The following is a 15,810-nucleotide window of genomic DNA, read 5'->3' on the forward strand; positions in this document are numbered from 1 at the left end:
CTCAGAGATTCGTCCATTTCTGCCTCCTGAGTGCTAGGATTGAAGGTGGATGCACTACTCTTAACTTAGTCCGTCTATGAACAGCTGAACCTAATTTTAGTCTATTTTTCTTCCCTCTCCACTCCATGACCTGAATAGCAATAATGTCCATCCCTAAGCATTCTCTCCAAATGGTTAATACCGCACTTTGCAAAGTACTTCTACAGAACAGGTTTTTGAGATGCCCCTACGAATGTTCGCAGGGGTGCCTTATTTCGCACGCCTATATTAAAAGATCTTTAAAATCAACAATCTTGAACTCTACTTCATTTTTTAAAAAGACTTTACTCCCACCTTTCAGTTAAATGCCATCCATTCCCTTTAACTTGCTTTCTGCCAGCCAAGCCTTAAAGTTCTTTGTTCCTCAGCCTAATTTTTCGCCTGCTTTCCTAAACTGCGACCTAGCTTTTATTGCCGAAGTTTCGTACCTCATCTTAAGCCTCACCCTCCCCTCGAGCTCACATCCTTTTCTCTAAACCCGATGGAAATGTTCAGTTCTGTTCACCCTCCTCAGCCCACACCCTGGAACTGGCCACTCACTCAACCCAGGGCCTTGTGCATTGAAAGTACATTACCACTAAGTTAGACTGCAAGTCCTCAACTTAGTTTTTTTCTTCTGAATAGCAAGTCCTCTGGAAAAGAAGTTGGAGCAAAGAGTGTCCTAGGTAAAAATTCTGGGGACTCAGCTATGAAGAAGGGGCCCAGAGTCACGTTTGCATAGTGGGTTAAATGTTTTACAGTACTTGTCTGATGGAGAGGAGCTTGGGCCAAGGCTTGTTCCAAGCCACTGGTTCTTTGGCACCATGCTAAGGAGATATGTGAAATGGTTTCTCTCCAATCACACACACCGCAGTCAGGGAAGGTAACAGAGGAACATTGAAAGGGACAGGCACCATGACTGAACACACACTGGAAGTCAGTAGGCAGGGATTTATTTCCACAGCCCATGCCTCCCAGAGCCTGTCAGTCCGAAGGAAGGTGCTAGATGGCATCAGGACCCAGCGATTTAGGTCCCTGCTTTCGACCGCCTTCTGTGATGGGAGTACCACTAGAAATAAGGGTGTCTTGGCCTCCTTCCCCTTGCCCAGCACCAGCTGAACTCCCGGCTGTAAACCCAGACAGGGGAGAAGTGGTGGAGGATACAGGCCAAGCAGGCATCTTTCCTTCAGGACTCTCTTCCTGCACCCTTTCTGGAACAGGCATACCCTCATCATCATCCCACAGCGGTTGGGGTCTTGGGTTTGGGGGGCACAGGCGCACCGGCATCCCCACAAGCTCTGGGTGTTTGCGTTTGTAATGGCGCCGAAGAGTATTGGCTTCAGTGAAGCGCACCCTGCACGAGGGACACTGATATGGACGCTCGCCAGAGTGAATGCGGTGGTGATGTGCGAGCTCCCCAGCCTCGCGGAAGCGACGAGGGCAGAGCACACAACGGAAGGGCCGATGGCCGGCATGGATGTTGCAATGACGCCGCAAGTGGCTGGACCGCTTGAAGGTCTTGCCGCAATCTTTGCACACATGCGGCTTCAACTCTGAGTGCGAGATGCTGTGGCGCTCCAGGTCGGAGAGGTAGGGGAAGGCTCTCAGGCACACAGGACAGAAGTGTGGAGCCCTCTTGGAGCCAGAGCCCTGGGGCCCATCTGCTGCTGATCCTTCTGGAACTGTATAAGGAACACCCTGATCATCGATCAACAGAAGATCGTTGCTGCCACCGCTGTCCACTGGTGCTGCCAACGGGGCTTCCTGCACTGATTTGGGGGGGCGGCCCCGCTTTCGAGGGAGGGAGGACTTGAGAGTCCGATTGGAGGTGGTGACTCCCCCTGGTGGCCGGCCTCGGCGGCCCCGGGGAACAGGAGGAAGTAAGGCCAGAGGTTTTTCTTCCTCCCCAGACAAAGTTGAAGGCAACGGGTCTGAGCTGGGGTTGTCCATTGAGCAGTGGGGAGCTTGAGTCTGGGTACTGGAGCCGGCTAAGAGAAGAGAGGGGGCGGTGTCAGTGTGGTGAGGGTCTAAGCCCCCATGTACCCCAATAACTCATCTATCCCTCCTAAGTCTTTGGAGACCTATATAAGAAGACAAGTTGATAAGATATACTGACTGCCCTCCTCCACATGGCTCTCTCCAGGCATTCTTTCATGGCAGTTTGAGAATGATCTGGCTCCCCACAGGCTCCTATGTTTGAATGTCTGGCTCCATTAAGTGGAACTCTTTGGGAAGGATTAGGAGATGTGGTGTTATGGGACATTTGTACACTCAGTGAAGATGTATTGCTGCGATTGGTCTAACAGCTGAACAGTCAATAGCTAGGCTGGAGAGGTTAGGCGGGACTTGTGGGTAGAGAGGAACTCAGGGTTAGAATCTGGCCTGACAGGAGCTGCCTACCAGACACTGAAGAAACTGGACATATGGTAAAGAGGAGCAGTAACCGAGCCACGTGGCAGACTGTAGATTAATAGAAACAGGTTTGTTTAAGCTATAAGAGCTAGTTGAAAAAGTCTACGCTAAGGCCAAGCTTTCATAATTAATAGTAAGTTTCTATGTTGTTATTTGTGAGCTGTGGCCCAAAGGAAAGTCAGACTACAGTGTGCCCTTGATGGAGTAGCTGCTGCCTTGTGGGAAGAGGTGTTTCACCAGGAGTGAGCTACACCAGGCCAGTCTCCCTCTACCTGAAACTTACAGGTCAGATATGAGCTCTTAGCTACTGTTCCAGCACCAGGTCAGCCTGTTGGCCCCCACACTCCTGACCAAGATAATTGTGGACTCGCCCTCTGAAAATGTAAGCAAGCCTCATTCAATGCTGCTTTTTTGTTCTGTTTGGTTTTTGGTTTCTTTTGTTTTTTTGAGGCAGGGTTTCTCTGTGTATCTCTGGCTATCCTGGAACCAGTTCCCGTAGACCAGGCTGGCCCTGAACTCACAGAGATTTGCCTGCCTCTGCCTCCCTGAGTGCTGGGATTAAAGGCGTGCACCACCACCGCACACCAAATGCCGTTTTACAAGTTGCCGTGGTGACAGATTTTCATCACAACAACAGATCAGTAACTACTTTAGTCTTTAAGGTCAAAATGAGTTAAAAATCTAGCTGAGAATGGAACTCTGGGCCACAAAGGCCTCCAAAAGCCCTCTACCACACATAGATGGGGAGGAGGTCTGAAAAGGGTCAGGTCCTAGGCAAATCTGCTGATGTGTGAAGGACATGTGGTGCTAAATGTCTGGACTTTGGAGTCAGATAATCAGAAATGAAATGCTGAATCTGTCCCTTCCTTTCTGTCTGGCATTATACAAGATCTTAACTTCTCTGGGCTCATATATGTCCTTTGCAAGATGTAACTCAGGGTTTGTTTGTTTGCTGTTCTTTCTTTCTCTTGTTGTTATTGCTGTTGTTAATTTACTAACCCAGACATGCAGAGAACATGATACACAAAAGCCAGCACTAACCTTTCGAGGAAAACACATTTTCTGTTTTGCAAACAGGAAAACTAAGGCACAGAAAGCCAAGTGAGTTAAAGTTCTCTCTGCCAGTAAGTGCCAATGAAGTCAAATCAGTCTGACCTTGGTGGCCCAGGAAAGAGAAAAACCTAGGAAGATTAGGTTTGTGTGTGTACATGGCATACTTGAGGTCTCCCAGTCCTGGGTTTGGATCCCGTTCTACCAATAATTAGCTGCAAGTCAGTTTCCTTTTCTGTAAAGTCAATATACTGAGGTTGTGGGGGAGAATCGACTGAAATAAGGAAGTTTCAAAAATGTCCCTAGAACATTTGCCTGGAATACAGAAAGCATCCGAAAAACCACCACCATCATTTCCCAGAGCCCAGATCTCGGGACCATAGAAATGAAGTGTACTTGGAGGACAAGAGGGCTACAGGTGCAGCTAGGAGTAGCACATGCTGCTGGGGGGCCCTGCATTCCTCTTTAAACAGTTCTGTTGTCTGGTTGGTTCTAAGTTTTCTTTGTGTGTGGTGCTGGTTATCCAATTCAGGGGCCTCACGCATACTAGGCCTGAGCTACAACCCCAAACCTTGCACCCCCTTTTCATATGCACACAGCATGAGGTCCACACCGGGGGGGGGGGGAGCAACTTTTCCAGGATCGCAAGGTTCGCACCATGCTGTGGCCTGGACAAGTAACTGAATTTCTGAAACATACCTAGGAAGTGAGTGATCCCTCGACCCTCCCCCACCCACAGTCCGGTGGGACGTCTGCCTGTCAGCCCCGAGTGGCCCAGCCCGCAAGCGGGGCGGGCCCTCAGGATGCGGTGGCCAATAAGCGGCGCGGGGACATTGGCGGCAGGGGCTGCCAGGAGGGGGTCTGCGCTCACGAGCCCGGACCGCTTGGCGGGGCGCAAGGTCGGCGCGCGCAGGAGAGAGCGCAGAAGCAGGGAACAGGTGCCGGGGGCGCGCTCGGGCACGCGCACCCGGGACCACCCCCTTCCCCCTCCCCCCCCACCCGGGCCCCCCGCCTCTGGGTACCTCATTTGCATGCTGCCTGGGCTCGCGTGTGTATGCGCGCGCGCGCCGGGGGCGACGGGCCGAAGCGTGGGGAGGGGCGGGGGAGAGGGGGGCCCTGCCCCTAGGCGGCGGCGGGGCGGGGGCGGCGGAGCGCGAGCCGGGCCCCGCCCCTCGGTACGGACGCCGGTGGCCCCGCCCTCCCCGCCGCCCGCGCCCGCGGGGAACAAAGGGGAACGCGCTGGGTCCCAAGGCCTAGACGCGCCTGCGCACCAATCGCCTTCCTTGTCCCTGTGAGAACCAACGCACGAAAATCCCCGACCACCTCCAAATGCCTTTCCTCCCACAAAGCACTCCAACCCGGTGACCCAATCAAATACAGGTACCGGATAGATGAGGCGCGGGAAATGGCTGCTAAGTGCCCCTAATTAACATGGCGCCCGGTAGCTTCAAAGCCCCATGGTGTTAAAGCAGTAAAATGGTGCTTGGTGTTTCCTAACTCCGTATTAGTTCGCCCGCTTGGATTTTTCTCCTTTTGAATGCAACTCGACAACCTGCAGGAGTCCAAGGTTAGGAGAAGGAAATCATATCTGCGCCCATCTATGTAAACTCTTAAATATAATCGCCGTGGACTAAGAGAAGCGGCGCGTCGCCCTTAGTCTATAGCGCGTCGGGGTAACTTAAGCCCCGCCCCTCCCTCTGCCCTCAACCAAGATGGCACCAGCCTAGCTTCTTTGACCTTCTTGGCTGGGAAAAGGAAGGGAATGTAGAAGGGCCGGGAGGGGGCGGGAAAGGGGAGCCAAGAGGGAGGGAGAAAAGAGGACGAGGGGGGGGCTGCTAGGGGGAGAAGGGAGCCGAGGCGGAAGTCGAGGGGCCCCTCAGGTGGAAGTGACGCTGACCCCGCTGCCCAAAATGTCGGCGCCCAGAGGGAGGTGTAAGTAATTAAAGAGGAAAGCCGACAGACTTTCCCGGCCTCCCGGGGTCCTGCCTGGTCTCCAGGACCTCCGCAACGCCAAAGCAAGGTGGTCTCGCCTAGTCCCGGGCCGCCTGACCCTGCCCCCGCCCCGGGCGCCCGGGGCCGCACCTTCTAGGGACAGGGAAAGGGGTACAAAGGGCTAGTTTTCCGGGCCTGGTTCGAAAGATCGAGCAGGGTGGGGGAGCCCCTGCAGCACCACATACAGTGGGGTGCAGAAGGAGGGGGCGGAGCTTATGGCTGTTGGGGCGGGGCAGAAGAGGGGGAGGAGCTTGTTGAGGCGGGGCCTAGAATAGGGAAGGAGGGATTTCGTGGAAGGGTAGAGACTGGTTAGGAAATGGGTGAGGTTTATGCAAAGGGTGGGGCCTGGTAAAGAGGCGTGGATTATATACCATGGGTAAAGGGGCCTAGATTGAAGAATTGAAGAAACTTGTTAAGGTTAGTGGAAAAATGGGGTGCAGGAAGACAAGAGAGGCCCAGAGTATGATGTGGAGTTTGCCTAAGCTGTGGCTTAGAGAAAAAGTTGCCATGGCAGGGTGCCCGATAGAGGTATGCAATTTTGAGAGTTTTAGTGGAACTATCAGGTCTTTATCATGAAGTTGAAAGTAGGCTAGGGACAGGTTTATGATAGGGAAAGGAAGTGATAGAAAAATGTGCCGGGCAGTGATGGCTCACATCTTTAATCCTAGCACTCGGGAGGCAGAGGCAGATGTATCTCTGTGAGTTCGAGGACAGCCTAGTCTATAGAGTGAGTTCCAGGAAAAGAAAAGAAAAGGAAAATGACTTACTTTAGAGGAAATGTTGGGTGGGATTTGGAGGCAGGTCTCAGCGAAAATCTAGCTTAGAAAAGTAAACTTTTAAGGAAGCAGATGGGAATAAAGGAACTGAGAGGAGCTTAAATATCCAAACTGCTCAGTGCATCAGTGCTTTGGGAAGTACACTGACCACGTTAGCTCAGACCGTCACCGTGTGAGGTAGACACGAGTACACCCATTTCATGGGTGAAGCGTTCCAGTTGGCTTCATTGGAAGCTACAGACCGACTGCAGAGGAGCTACTGCGATCTCTCTAGAAATATGAGAGCAGTGTGCTCAGCCCCAAATCCTGTCTCACTAGCTTGTCTTCGGAGAAGAGTTAGAAGCCAGAAGTCTTTCGAGGAATGCTGGGTGCCAAGGGAACAGAGGGAGGGGCCCAGACCTACGCAAGAGTAGGAGGGCCTTAATTTGTAGTGGGCGGGGCTTGGAGAGGATTGAGAGAGCCTACAGAAACCTTGGGAAGAAGAGTAAAGTGGAAGTGGCTAGGAAGATTAGAGAAGGAAGAAGGTCTGAGAGGGAGGGAGGAGAGAGAGAGAGAGAGAGAGAGAGAGAGAGAGAGAGAGAGAGAGAGAGAGATTTCAAGGGCAGTGGGTGTGGCTTGGTGGTGGTCATGTATTAGCATTGGGCGGGTCTCCCAGAGGACAAGTGTTTCTGAGCCCAGAGAGCTAAGGGCCCCATTGGGGAGGTGATTTTTTACCTGCTTCTGTGTCTCTAATATACTCCAGAGAAAGCCCCAAGCCATCCCTGAACCTGTCACCATGGATGAGTCCTCGCTGCCTGTGGTTCCAGCCCCTATTGCTGCTCCAGGGCCAGCACCATCTGCTGCTGCTCCCCGGGTGCCCTTTCACTGCAGCGAATGTGGCAAGAGCTTCCGTTACCGATCAGACCTGCGGCGCCACTTTGCTCGGCATACAGCTCTCAAGCCCCACGCATGTCCTCGCTGTGGCAAGGGCTTCAAGCATAGCTTCAACCTGGCTAACCACCTGCGCTCACACACCGGCGAGCGGCCCTACCGATGCTCCGCCTGCCCTAAGGGATTCCGAGACTCCACTGGCCTGCTGCACCACCAGGTGAGTCCTGGGAGCCTCACGGGGCTGAGACCCTGGAGCTCCATTCCACCCAGAGAAAGGTAACAGGAGATGGGAGCACACTCTTTCCCCAGCTTCCTTCTCGTAGAAAATTTCGTTTTCCTTTCTGCCAAAAACCAATCAAAGCATGAGCCCGCAGAGCAAGTTTGCCCCACGTAATTAATTGTTTCACCCCTGCTACTGCTGCAGCTTCCAATGCCCACCAGTGTCTGCAGCCTTGTGTTTACAGTTCTCTCCCTTACCATCTTGAAAGCAGGTTTATCTGTGCACACCCAGCTCCTTTATTCTACAGTGGCCAACTGAAGGCTTTCCCTTCATGGAGCACAGGCCTTCGAGGGAGTTCAACAAGGCCTTTGGAAAACTTACTCCTTTAAATGACCAGAAGCCAGATGGAGGGTAAAGAAAGTAGTTCTCTAAGGGAGAAGTCGGGAAGCAAATTTAAAAAAAAAAAATTCAGGGCATGTGATGCATTCTTATAATTCCAGTGCTTGGGAGGTGGAGGCAGGAGGATCAGGAGTTCCAGATCATCCTCAGCTACACACAGAGTTTGAGGCTAGCTTAGGCTATATGACACACTCTGTCACAAGCAGCAAAACAAAAACTAATGTGTAGGAGTGAATTGCGAGCGCTGCTGGTTACCATAGACAAGAGGGCACAGTGATGTCTGCCTGAGACTTTTGAAGTGTGGGAAGTCCACTTGGGAAAAGCACTGCAGACAGAAACAGCGGCAGGTGAGAAGGCCGGGAGGTGGGAAGGACCTTGGTGTGCTCACAGGCGTCGCATTGGCTTCTCCTGGGGAGAACAAACTCACACATTCACCCCAGGAAGGGCCCCAACAGAAGACCAAAATATAGCTGCACCAGCGTTCAGTCTGGCAAATCAGTTTGGCTTTACTCAGAGAGCACAGGTGAGGGTTTACAGAGCATGTGTGGACCCCCAGTAGATTCTTTACAACAAAGCCCCATGCTGTCATGGAGATGGTCGGGCGGAAGTTGCATAATGGAGCCCACATTCGGATACCCTAACTTCCCACATAATGGAGCCCCACATTCAGTTACCCTAACTTCCCACATAATGGAGCCCACATTCAGTTACCCTAACTTCCCACATAATGGAGCCCCACATTCGGATACCCTAACTTCCCACATAATGGAGCCCCACATTCAGTTACCCTAACTTCCCACATAATGGAGCCCCACATTCAGATACCCTAACTTCCCACATAATGGAGCCCACATTCGGATACCCTAACTTCCCACATAATGGAGCCCACATTCGGTTACCCTAGCTTCCCACATAATGGAGCCCACATTCGGATACCCTAACTTCCCACATAATGGAGCCCACATTCAGATACCCTAACTTCCCACATAATGGAGCCCACATTCAGATACCCTAACTTCCCACATAATGGAGCCCCACATTCGGATACCCTAACTTCCTAGCACTCTAATGCCTCATCAGGCCCCTCTCAGCTGGGCAGAGCAACAGCTGCACTCCTGGGCGCTGCCTTGGTTCCCTGGCTCAGGTGCTCTCCTAGATAGAAAGCAAACAAACAAAACAATTGTATCTTAACACATCTGTTGTAGGGTAACCACGCAGTTGAGACAGTGTTCAGGGCACTGTGAAGTGGGCCATTTTGCAAAGGGAAAAGTGGAGCATTCACAGAGAAGAGAGATGGGTGAACTCAGGCATGTGAATGCCTAGCACCCTGGCCATAGCGGTGTTCTGTGATGAGCCTGTTGGAAAGGGAACAGTGTAACATGAGGGCTGGCTTGTTGGGGTTTCTGTCCCGCCCAGTACCCTACAGCCGGCAAGTCCCAAAGAAAATCACAGAGTCTACATTAGGTTATAAACTGATTGGCCCATTAGCTCAGTCTTCTTATTAACTAATTCTTACATCTTATGGTAACCAATAATTCTTGTTTGTGTTAGCCATGTGGCTCAGTACCTTTTTCAGCTGTCAGCTCACATGTTGCTTCTGTGGTGGTGTGGGCATGAATGGCGGAGGAAGCGTCCTGCTTCCTAGAATACTCCTGTTCTCTTTGCTCCACCTCTACTTCCTGTCTGGTTTTCCCACCTATACTTCCTGCCTGGCCAATCAGCATTTATTTAAAATATGATTGACAGAATACAGACAATTCTCCCGCACCAGAACAGTGTGTACAGAGGCCATTAGTGTAAGGGACTGGGTCACTGGCCTGTAGCAGGGCTGTGATTGGGGAGCTAGGGTCCCCTTTTGTGGATTCCTACTCTCTTGGACAAAAAAATTTAAAAGCAGAGTTAAAAGCTTAGGAATCATTTTATTAGAATTTGAAAGAAAAACCATAGGAAAGGCCAGCTGTCAATCTTAGCAGCTTTGTGTGGGGCTGGGGACTGGAGAGGCAGTAAGAAGATAGAAAGATGCACCTTTTCAGTTAGTCCAGGAGAGAAGGCAGGTTTATCAGTGAAGGTCTGCAAGCAGCCACGTGGGAGGTGCCTCTTCAGGGAGACAGTGAAAAAGTCCAGAGTGTCAGGACAAGCATGCTGAAAATTTGGGCTGGTATCCAAAGGAGAGACAGAAAGTAGGAAAAGAGTCAGACAGTGGTTTCATAGGCCCTTAGCCCCAGCACTTGGGAGGCAGAAGCAGGTGGATCTCTTGAGTTCCAGGATAGCTAAGGCTACACAGAGAAACTCTCTTGAAAAACCAAAACAAAGCCAGGCAGTGGTGGCACACATCTTTAATCCCAGCACTCAGGTGGCAGAGGCAGGCAGATCTCTGTGACCAGCCTGGTCTACAATAGCTAGTTCCAAGACAGGCTCCAAAGCTACAGAGAAACCCTGTCTCGAAAAACCAAAAAGAAATAAAGAAAAGAAAAACCAAAACAAACAAAACAAAAAGAAAGTAGAAAAGGAAAGGTTAGACTTTTTGAGTTAAGAACTCAGAAAAGAGCCAGGGGTGGTGTCACACGCCTTTAATCACAGCACTCCAGAGGCAGAGGCAGGCAGATCTCTGAGTTCAAGGCCAGCCTGAACTACAGAGCGAGTTCCAGGACAGGCTCCAAAGCTACACAGAGAAAACCTGTCTTGAAAAATGAAAAGGGGGGGATGAGAAAAACACACAGCCCAGGGAGGGCTTCTGAAGAGGGTGAGTACATCACCTCATTAAGGAGATAATTATTCCTCCCATCTCCTTAGCTTTTCTTGACCAGGTAATTGACAGGGCCAGTTGGTTTAACCTTCAGGGAAAAGACAGTAGTATGCAGTGTTTGAGGCAGTAATTTGAAATGTAGCATCTACACCCAGGGCTCAAAGTAGATTTAGATCCTCTTCCTTTGTAAGATTTGTTTGTTTATTATTTGGCACGTGTGTCTGTGCACTACATTTGTCCCTGCTGCTTCAGCAGATAAGAGAGCAATGGATCCCTTAGACCTGGAGCTACAGGCAGGTGTGAGCTGCCGTGTGGGTGCTGGGAAATGAACCCAGAGCCTCTGCACGAGCTACTAGTGCTCTTGACTGCTAAACCATCTCTCTAGCTCCTGTTCTTTCCTTAAAATATTTTTATTTCAATATTTGTTGATGTTCAGTTGATTGTTCTGTGACAGGGTTTCCCTGTGTAGACCTGACTGGCCTCCTTCTCACAGGGTTGTCCTGCCTCAATTTCCTGCCTCCTGAGTGCTGGAATTAAAGGCTTCTACCAAGGTGCCCAGCTCCATTATTTCTGTAACTTAAATATTCTTTGTTTTGTATTTTTGGTTTTTGTGCTGTTGTTTTTCAAGACAGGGTCCTGTTTCTCTGACCTAGAACTAGCTCTCTAGACCAGGCTAGCCTCAAACCCACAGAGATTCGCCTGCCTCTGCCTCCTAAGTGCTGGGATTAAAGGCGTGCGCCACCACCCTCCTGCTGTTCCGTTATTTTTATACAGGGTAGGATGTGCCACATCTCACCTTATAAGAGTTGGCTCTCTTTTTCTTTCCACCATCTGGATCCCAGGGATCAAACTCAGGTCACCAGATGCAAGCACCTTTACCTGCTGAACCATGTTGCTAACCCAGATTCAATTCCTTTGGCTAGGAGGCTGTAGCTTTCCTTTAATGGGCCTCGGTGAAGCCCTGTTACTTCTTCTTCTTCTTTTTTTTTTTTTTTGTTTTTGTTTTTGTTTTTGTTTTTCCATGACAGGATTTCTCTGTGGCTATGGAGCCTGTCCTGGAACTAGCTTTTGTAGACCAGGCTGGCCTCGAACTCACAGAGATCTGCCTGCCTCTGCCTCCCAAGTGCTGGGATTAAAGGCGTGCGCCACCATCGCCCTGCTCCTACTACTTCTTCATAATGGTGTTTGAACTTTATATGAAAGGTCCTTGTGAAGCTTCCTATAACAAAGAGGTGGGAGTCTCTTCTCAGTGGCCTCCACCCCTGCGAATGCCAGTCTAGCAACCTAACAGTGGAGAGCGGGTGAAAGCTAGATCATTTCCCATGAGCAGAGACTGAGAACTTGTGTCTGGTCTCCTGGGAATCTGTTGCAGGACCCCAATCCTCAGCCCTGCCTCTCTACTCTTGCTCCCAGGTCGTCCACACTGGCGAGAAGCCCTACTGCTGTTTGGTCTGTGAGCTTCGCTTCTCCTCTCGCTCCAGCCTGGGCCGCCACCTCAAGCGGCAGCACCGGGGCGTCCTTCCGTCTCCCCTGCAGCCCAGCCCAGGCCTGCCTCCCCTGAACCCCTCCTGCTCAGTGTGTTGCAACGTGGGTCCCTGTACGGTTTGTGGAGGTGGAGGGGCTGGCGGAGGAGAGGGCTTAGAGGGAGCAGGAGCAACCAGCTGGGGACTAGCAGAGGCGGCAGCTGCCGCAGCTGCCTCTCTGCCCCCATTTGCATGTGGCGCCTGTGCCCGTCGCTTTGACCACGGCAGGGAGCTAGCTGCCCACTGGGCCGCACACACTGATGTGAAGCCATTCAAGTGCCCACGCTGCGAGCGCGACTTCAACGCGCCCGCGCTGCTGGAACGCCATAAGCTTACGCACGACCTGCAGGGGAGCAATGCACCTCCAACGCAGGTCTGGTCTTCTGGTGGGGGTCCAGAGGTGGCAGGAGATGGCAATGCAGTGGAAGTAGGGGATGCCCCACCGACCTGGGACGCCGGGCTACTCCTAAGCCCCACGGGGGCAGGCATCCCCAAGCTGGAGGCACTGCTCCCCGAGGGTGAGGGTGCAGAGAATGCCCGAGCTCCGGCTGCAGTCGAGGCGTCCTCGGAAGACACACTGTACCAGTGCGACTGTGGGACCTTCTTCGCGTCTGCCCCGGCCTTGGCCAGTCACCTAGAAGCCCATTCGGGCCCAGCCACCTATGGCTGCGGCCACTGCGGGGCGTTGTATGCAGCGCTGGCCGCACTGGAGGAGCATCGGCGTGCCAGCCATGGTGAGGGCAGTGGGGAGGTGGCCCCTGATGGCGAGGGCGAGCAGGCCACTGGAGGGCCGGGGCCCGGCTCCTCCAGCCGTGGCAAGAAAATCTTTGGCTGTTCAGAATGCGAGAAGTTGTTCCGTTCGCCTCGCGACCTGGAACGGCATGTTCTAGTCCACACAGGGGAGAAGCCGTTCCCGTGCCTAGAGTGTGGCAAGTTCTTCCGCCACGAGTGCTACCTCAAGCGCCACCGACTGCTGCATGGCACAGAGCGGCCCTTTCCCTGCCACATCTGTGGCAAGGGCTTCATCACACTCAGCAATCTCTCTAGGCACCTGAAGCTGCACAGGGGCATGGACTGAATAGCCAGGCCACCCCGACCTCTACAAGTCCAGAGCCAGACCATAATAAGATGAGGCCCTTGCCTGGAAAATTGGTGCCACCCAGAACCCACACAGGACCACAGTGAAGCATCCTTCAGCAAAGGGGTCCAAGAACATAATTGTTGGGAACTGAAACCTGCAGAGAGACTTGACTTTGAGACCCCTGGAATGTGGGCATGCTCAGATCAACTGGCCTCCACCACTGAGACCTGAAAATGAAAAACAGGTCTCCACTAACACCTCTCAGCAGATCACATGTGGGTACCCTCACGGTCCTACCACCCTGAGAGCCATCATTCCCAACGACCTTTATCTGGGGGGATGGGGGCAACATCTTGGAATCTTCAGGATCCCCTCCAGATGACACCCACCAGCCACTCACTGGTAGCCCCAGAAAATGAGTATAGCCAGAATCTGCCTTTCCCCGTTTTGCTTCCTATGCTGAAAGAGGACCAGGGTAGATGCCCCCACCTTCAGTTAACCTCCTCTCAGATTAGGTCTCCCTGCCTGCAGAATGGTCTGACCCTACTCATCGTCCCCATCCTGAACACTAGCTTAGACTGGCCCAAAGTCTCCCTGCCCCGTAGGTTGGATTGACCCAGATACACATATTCCTGTGCACTTGCAATGGGCTGGTGCAGGCTGTGGCCTGACTCCACTCTCCTTAGAGTAATAGGGCAGACATTTCCTTATGCTGTAGAGCACAGTCCTCTGTCCAAGGTCATCCCAATCCTGTGACCTAGTGGAGGTGGTAGACATTGGGGTTTCCCTTCCCCTCAACTGTAGTACCTGTCAGTCTCTCCATCACTACCACCTTGTCTCTGTGTTCTAACCCCAAGAGGAAAGGGGGACTTGGCAAGGGGTTTCTCCCCCGTGAGCCTCAACCTCACCCCCTGATCTCCCCAGTGTCTCTGGGACCCCAATAAACCTCATTTTGTCCATCTCTGCTGTCTTGTTTGCTGACTGTGGGTCTCAGGGAGGTGGGGCTCTCTCCCTCTTGGACTTAGAATATGACCCCCAAGACCTAAGGAGATGGCTCAACAGTTAAAATGCACGCTGTCGGGACCAGAGTTCAGTTCTTAGCGCCCACATCAGGCTGCTCATAACCACCTGTAACCGAGCTCCAGAGGCTCCAGTGTCCTCTTGTGGCCTCCTGGAGCATTGCACTCACATGCACAACCCACATACATGTGCACCTCATTTCTGTTTAACCTTTAAAAAAGAATAGGTTCACTGGATACCAGTCCTTGAGGAGCAGAGTCAAGGGTTGCTGCCCCTTCCTGTGGGTTTTTAAGCAGTTAATGGTTGGTAGGGTCGAGGAAGGGCATAATGACTCCCAAGCTCCCACCCCTCCCCTGAGGATAGGCAGTTAAAGACAGGCAGGGTGGGGGAACGACACTTTCCTCCTGTAAGTGCTCCTATCCTCAAACCCTCGCAAGAAGGCTTGGGCACTTCAATCCTTTTTAAGCCCTTCAGATGAGACACGGTTTACAACAACACCCCCACAGGACATGTCCCTTGGAAACCAAGGCATATCTTGAAGAGGTTCCTTGCCTTAGACTCTGTTTTCTGCATGGCCATACTAAGCGTTCAAAACTCTAGATCATAGACCATACATTGAACAAAGCAGAAAATACTGGCCCTCCTAGAGCTTACTATATTCTACGGTGTGAGCAGTGCACTGGGAGAGGGAGGGAGGCATCAAGAGAAGATGGTAATTTCATATGGTAGCGAACACCTTTGCAGCAAGAAGGAAGAGTGCTGACAACGTGGTGGCAGCTGCTTCAGGTGCAGGCCTGTTACTTAGGAAGTTAAAGCAGGAGACACCGAAGTCCAGTGCCAGCCTGGATGACTTAGAACCCACCTCAGTAGTAAAAGATTGTGCTGGGGAGATAGGTCAGTTGATAAAATACTTAACTCAAAATCATGAGGGCTTGAATTTAATCTCCAGAACTCACACAAAACTTCCAGGCATGATGAAGCTAGAGAAACAGAACCAGGACCCCTGGGGTTCACTGCTCAGTCAGTCTAGCTTTATCCATGGGGTGCAGCCCCACAAGAGATCCTATCTGAAAGGTCATGGACACATTGTCACGAATGACACCTGAGGTTGTCCTCTGGCTTTCACACACACACACACACGTGACACTCCCATACATAAATGTACACTCATGTGTGTGTGTGTGTGTATGTGTGTGTGCACACACACGCACACACACATTAACAATTTGAGAGAAAAGATTGAAAAGAGCTTGGAATGAAGTTCAAAGGTAGAATGCTTAGAATCCCCCAGTGAGGGACTGGGGTGTGGCTCAGTGGCAGAGCCCCTGCCTAGAATCCCCCAGTGAAGGACTGGGGTGTGGCTCAGTGGTAGAGCACTTGTCTAGTATCATGAGCAACATCCTAAATTCAGTCCCAGCTCTCTCTCTCTCTCTCTCTCTCTCTCTCTCTCTCTCTCTCTCTCTCTCTCACACACACACACACACACACACCATAGTGAATAGCAAGAGCTCACCATCTTAGATAGGATGGCCCAAGGACTTCTCTGCAGTGGCAGCATTAGCTTGGTCATTAAAGGGGGACTTGTTGGGAGAACCTAGATAGGTACAGGAGAAGAATGAGTTCAAGAAGGGAGGGAGGGAGGAGTGGCTCTCACATTCTCAGTTGCATCCCTGCACTAAGTGATCCTTCTGTGGCAGACAATA

At 51.8% G+C, this 15,810-nt stretch overlaps 2 protein-coding genes across 9 annotated transcripts; one reads left to right on the forward strand and one right to left on the reverse strand.

The window, feature by feature from the left end:
- Positions 1-954: 954 nt before the first annotated feature.
- On the reverse strand, positions 955-4,680 carry Znf524 (zinc finger protein 524). Of its 2 annotated transcripts, XM_087909505.1 has the most exons (3): positions 4,503-4,680; positions 3,472-3,611; positions 955-2,006 (listed from the first exon to the last, which is right to left on the reverse strand). In XM_087909505.1, the coding sequence occupies exons 1-3, from the start codon at positions 4,511-4,513 to the stop codon at positions 1,021-1,023; spliced, it is 1,137 nt and encodes a 378-aa protein (XP_087765631.1). In that variant the 5' UTR covers positions 4,514-4,680; the 3' UTR covers positions 955-1,020. The 2 variants fall into 2 exon arrangements, with proteins under 2 accessions (XP_087765631.1, XP_087765634.1); XM_087909508.1 differs by lacking the exon at positions 3,472-3,611.
- Positions 4,681-4,725: 45 nt separating this feature from the next.
- Positions 4,726-14,046, forward strand: Fiz1 (FLT3 interacting zinc finger 1). Of its 7 annotated transcripts, none has more exons than XM_087909498.1 (3): positions 4,726-4,860; positions 6,991-7,335; positions 11,897-14,046. In XM_087909498.1, the coding sequence occupies exons 2-3, from the start codon at positions 7,024-7,026 to the stop codon at positions 13,082-13,084; spliced, it is 1,500 nt and encodes a 499-aa protein (XP_087765624.1). In that variant the 5' UTR covers positions 4,726-4,860; positions 6,991-7,023; the 3' UTR covers positions 13,085-14,046. The 7 variants fall into 7 exon arrangements, with proteins under 7 accessions (XP_087765624.1, XP_087765612.1, XP_087765614.1 ...); XM_087909486.1 differs by lacking the exon at positions 4,726-4,860 and adding an exon at positions 4,875-5,047; XM_087909488.1 differs by lacking the exon at positions 4,726-4,860 and adding an exon at positions 5,295-5,412.
- The last annotated feature ends 1,764 nt before the right edge of the window (positions 14,047-15,810 follow it).

Source organism: Myodes glareolus, chromosome 1 (genome assembly GCF_982192425.1).
Source record: "Myodes glareolus chromosome 1, mMyoGla1.1, whole genome shotgun sequence".
In the NCBI taxonomy this organism is placed as follows: Eukaryota; Metazoa; Chordata; class Mammalia; order Rodentia; family Cricetidae; genus Myodes; species Myodes glareolus.

Excerpts from the sequence above, each read along its gene's own strand:
- Znf524 (XM_087909505.1), bottom strand. Across the intron at positions 2,007-3,471 it reads AAATGTGTTTTCCTCGAAAG|CCGGCTCCAGTACCCAGACT; the intron begins GTTAGTGCTGGC and ends CTCTTCTCTTAG.
- Fiz1 (XM_087909484.1), top strand. The coding sequence starts at position 5,902 with ATGGGGTGCAGGAAGACAAGAGAGGCCCAGAGTATGATGTGGAGTTTG. Across the intron at positions 6,001-6,990 it reads TGGCAGGGTGCCCGATAGAG|AGAAAGCCCCAAGCCATCCC; the intron begins GTATGCAATTTT and ends AATATACTCCAG. Across the intron at positions 7,336-11,896 it reads CTGGCCTGCTGCACCACCAG|GTCGTCCACACTGGCGAGAA; the intron begins GTGAGTCCTGGG and ends TCTTGCTCCCAG.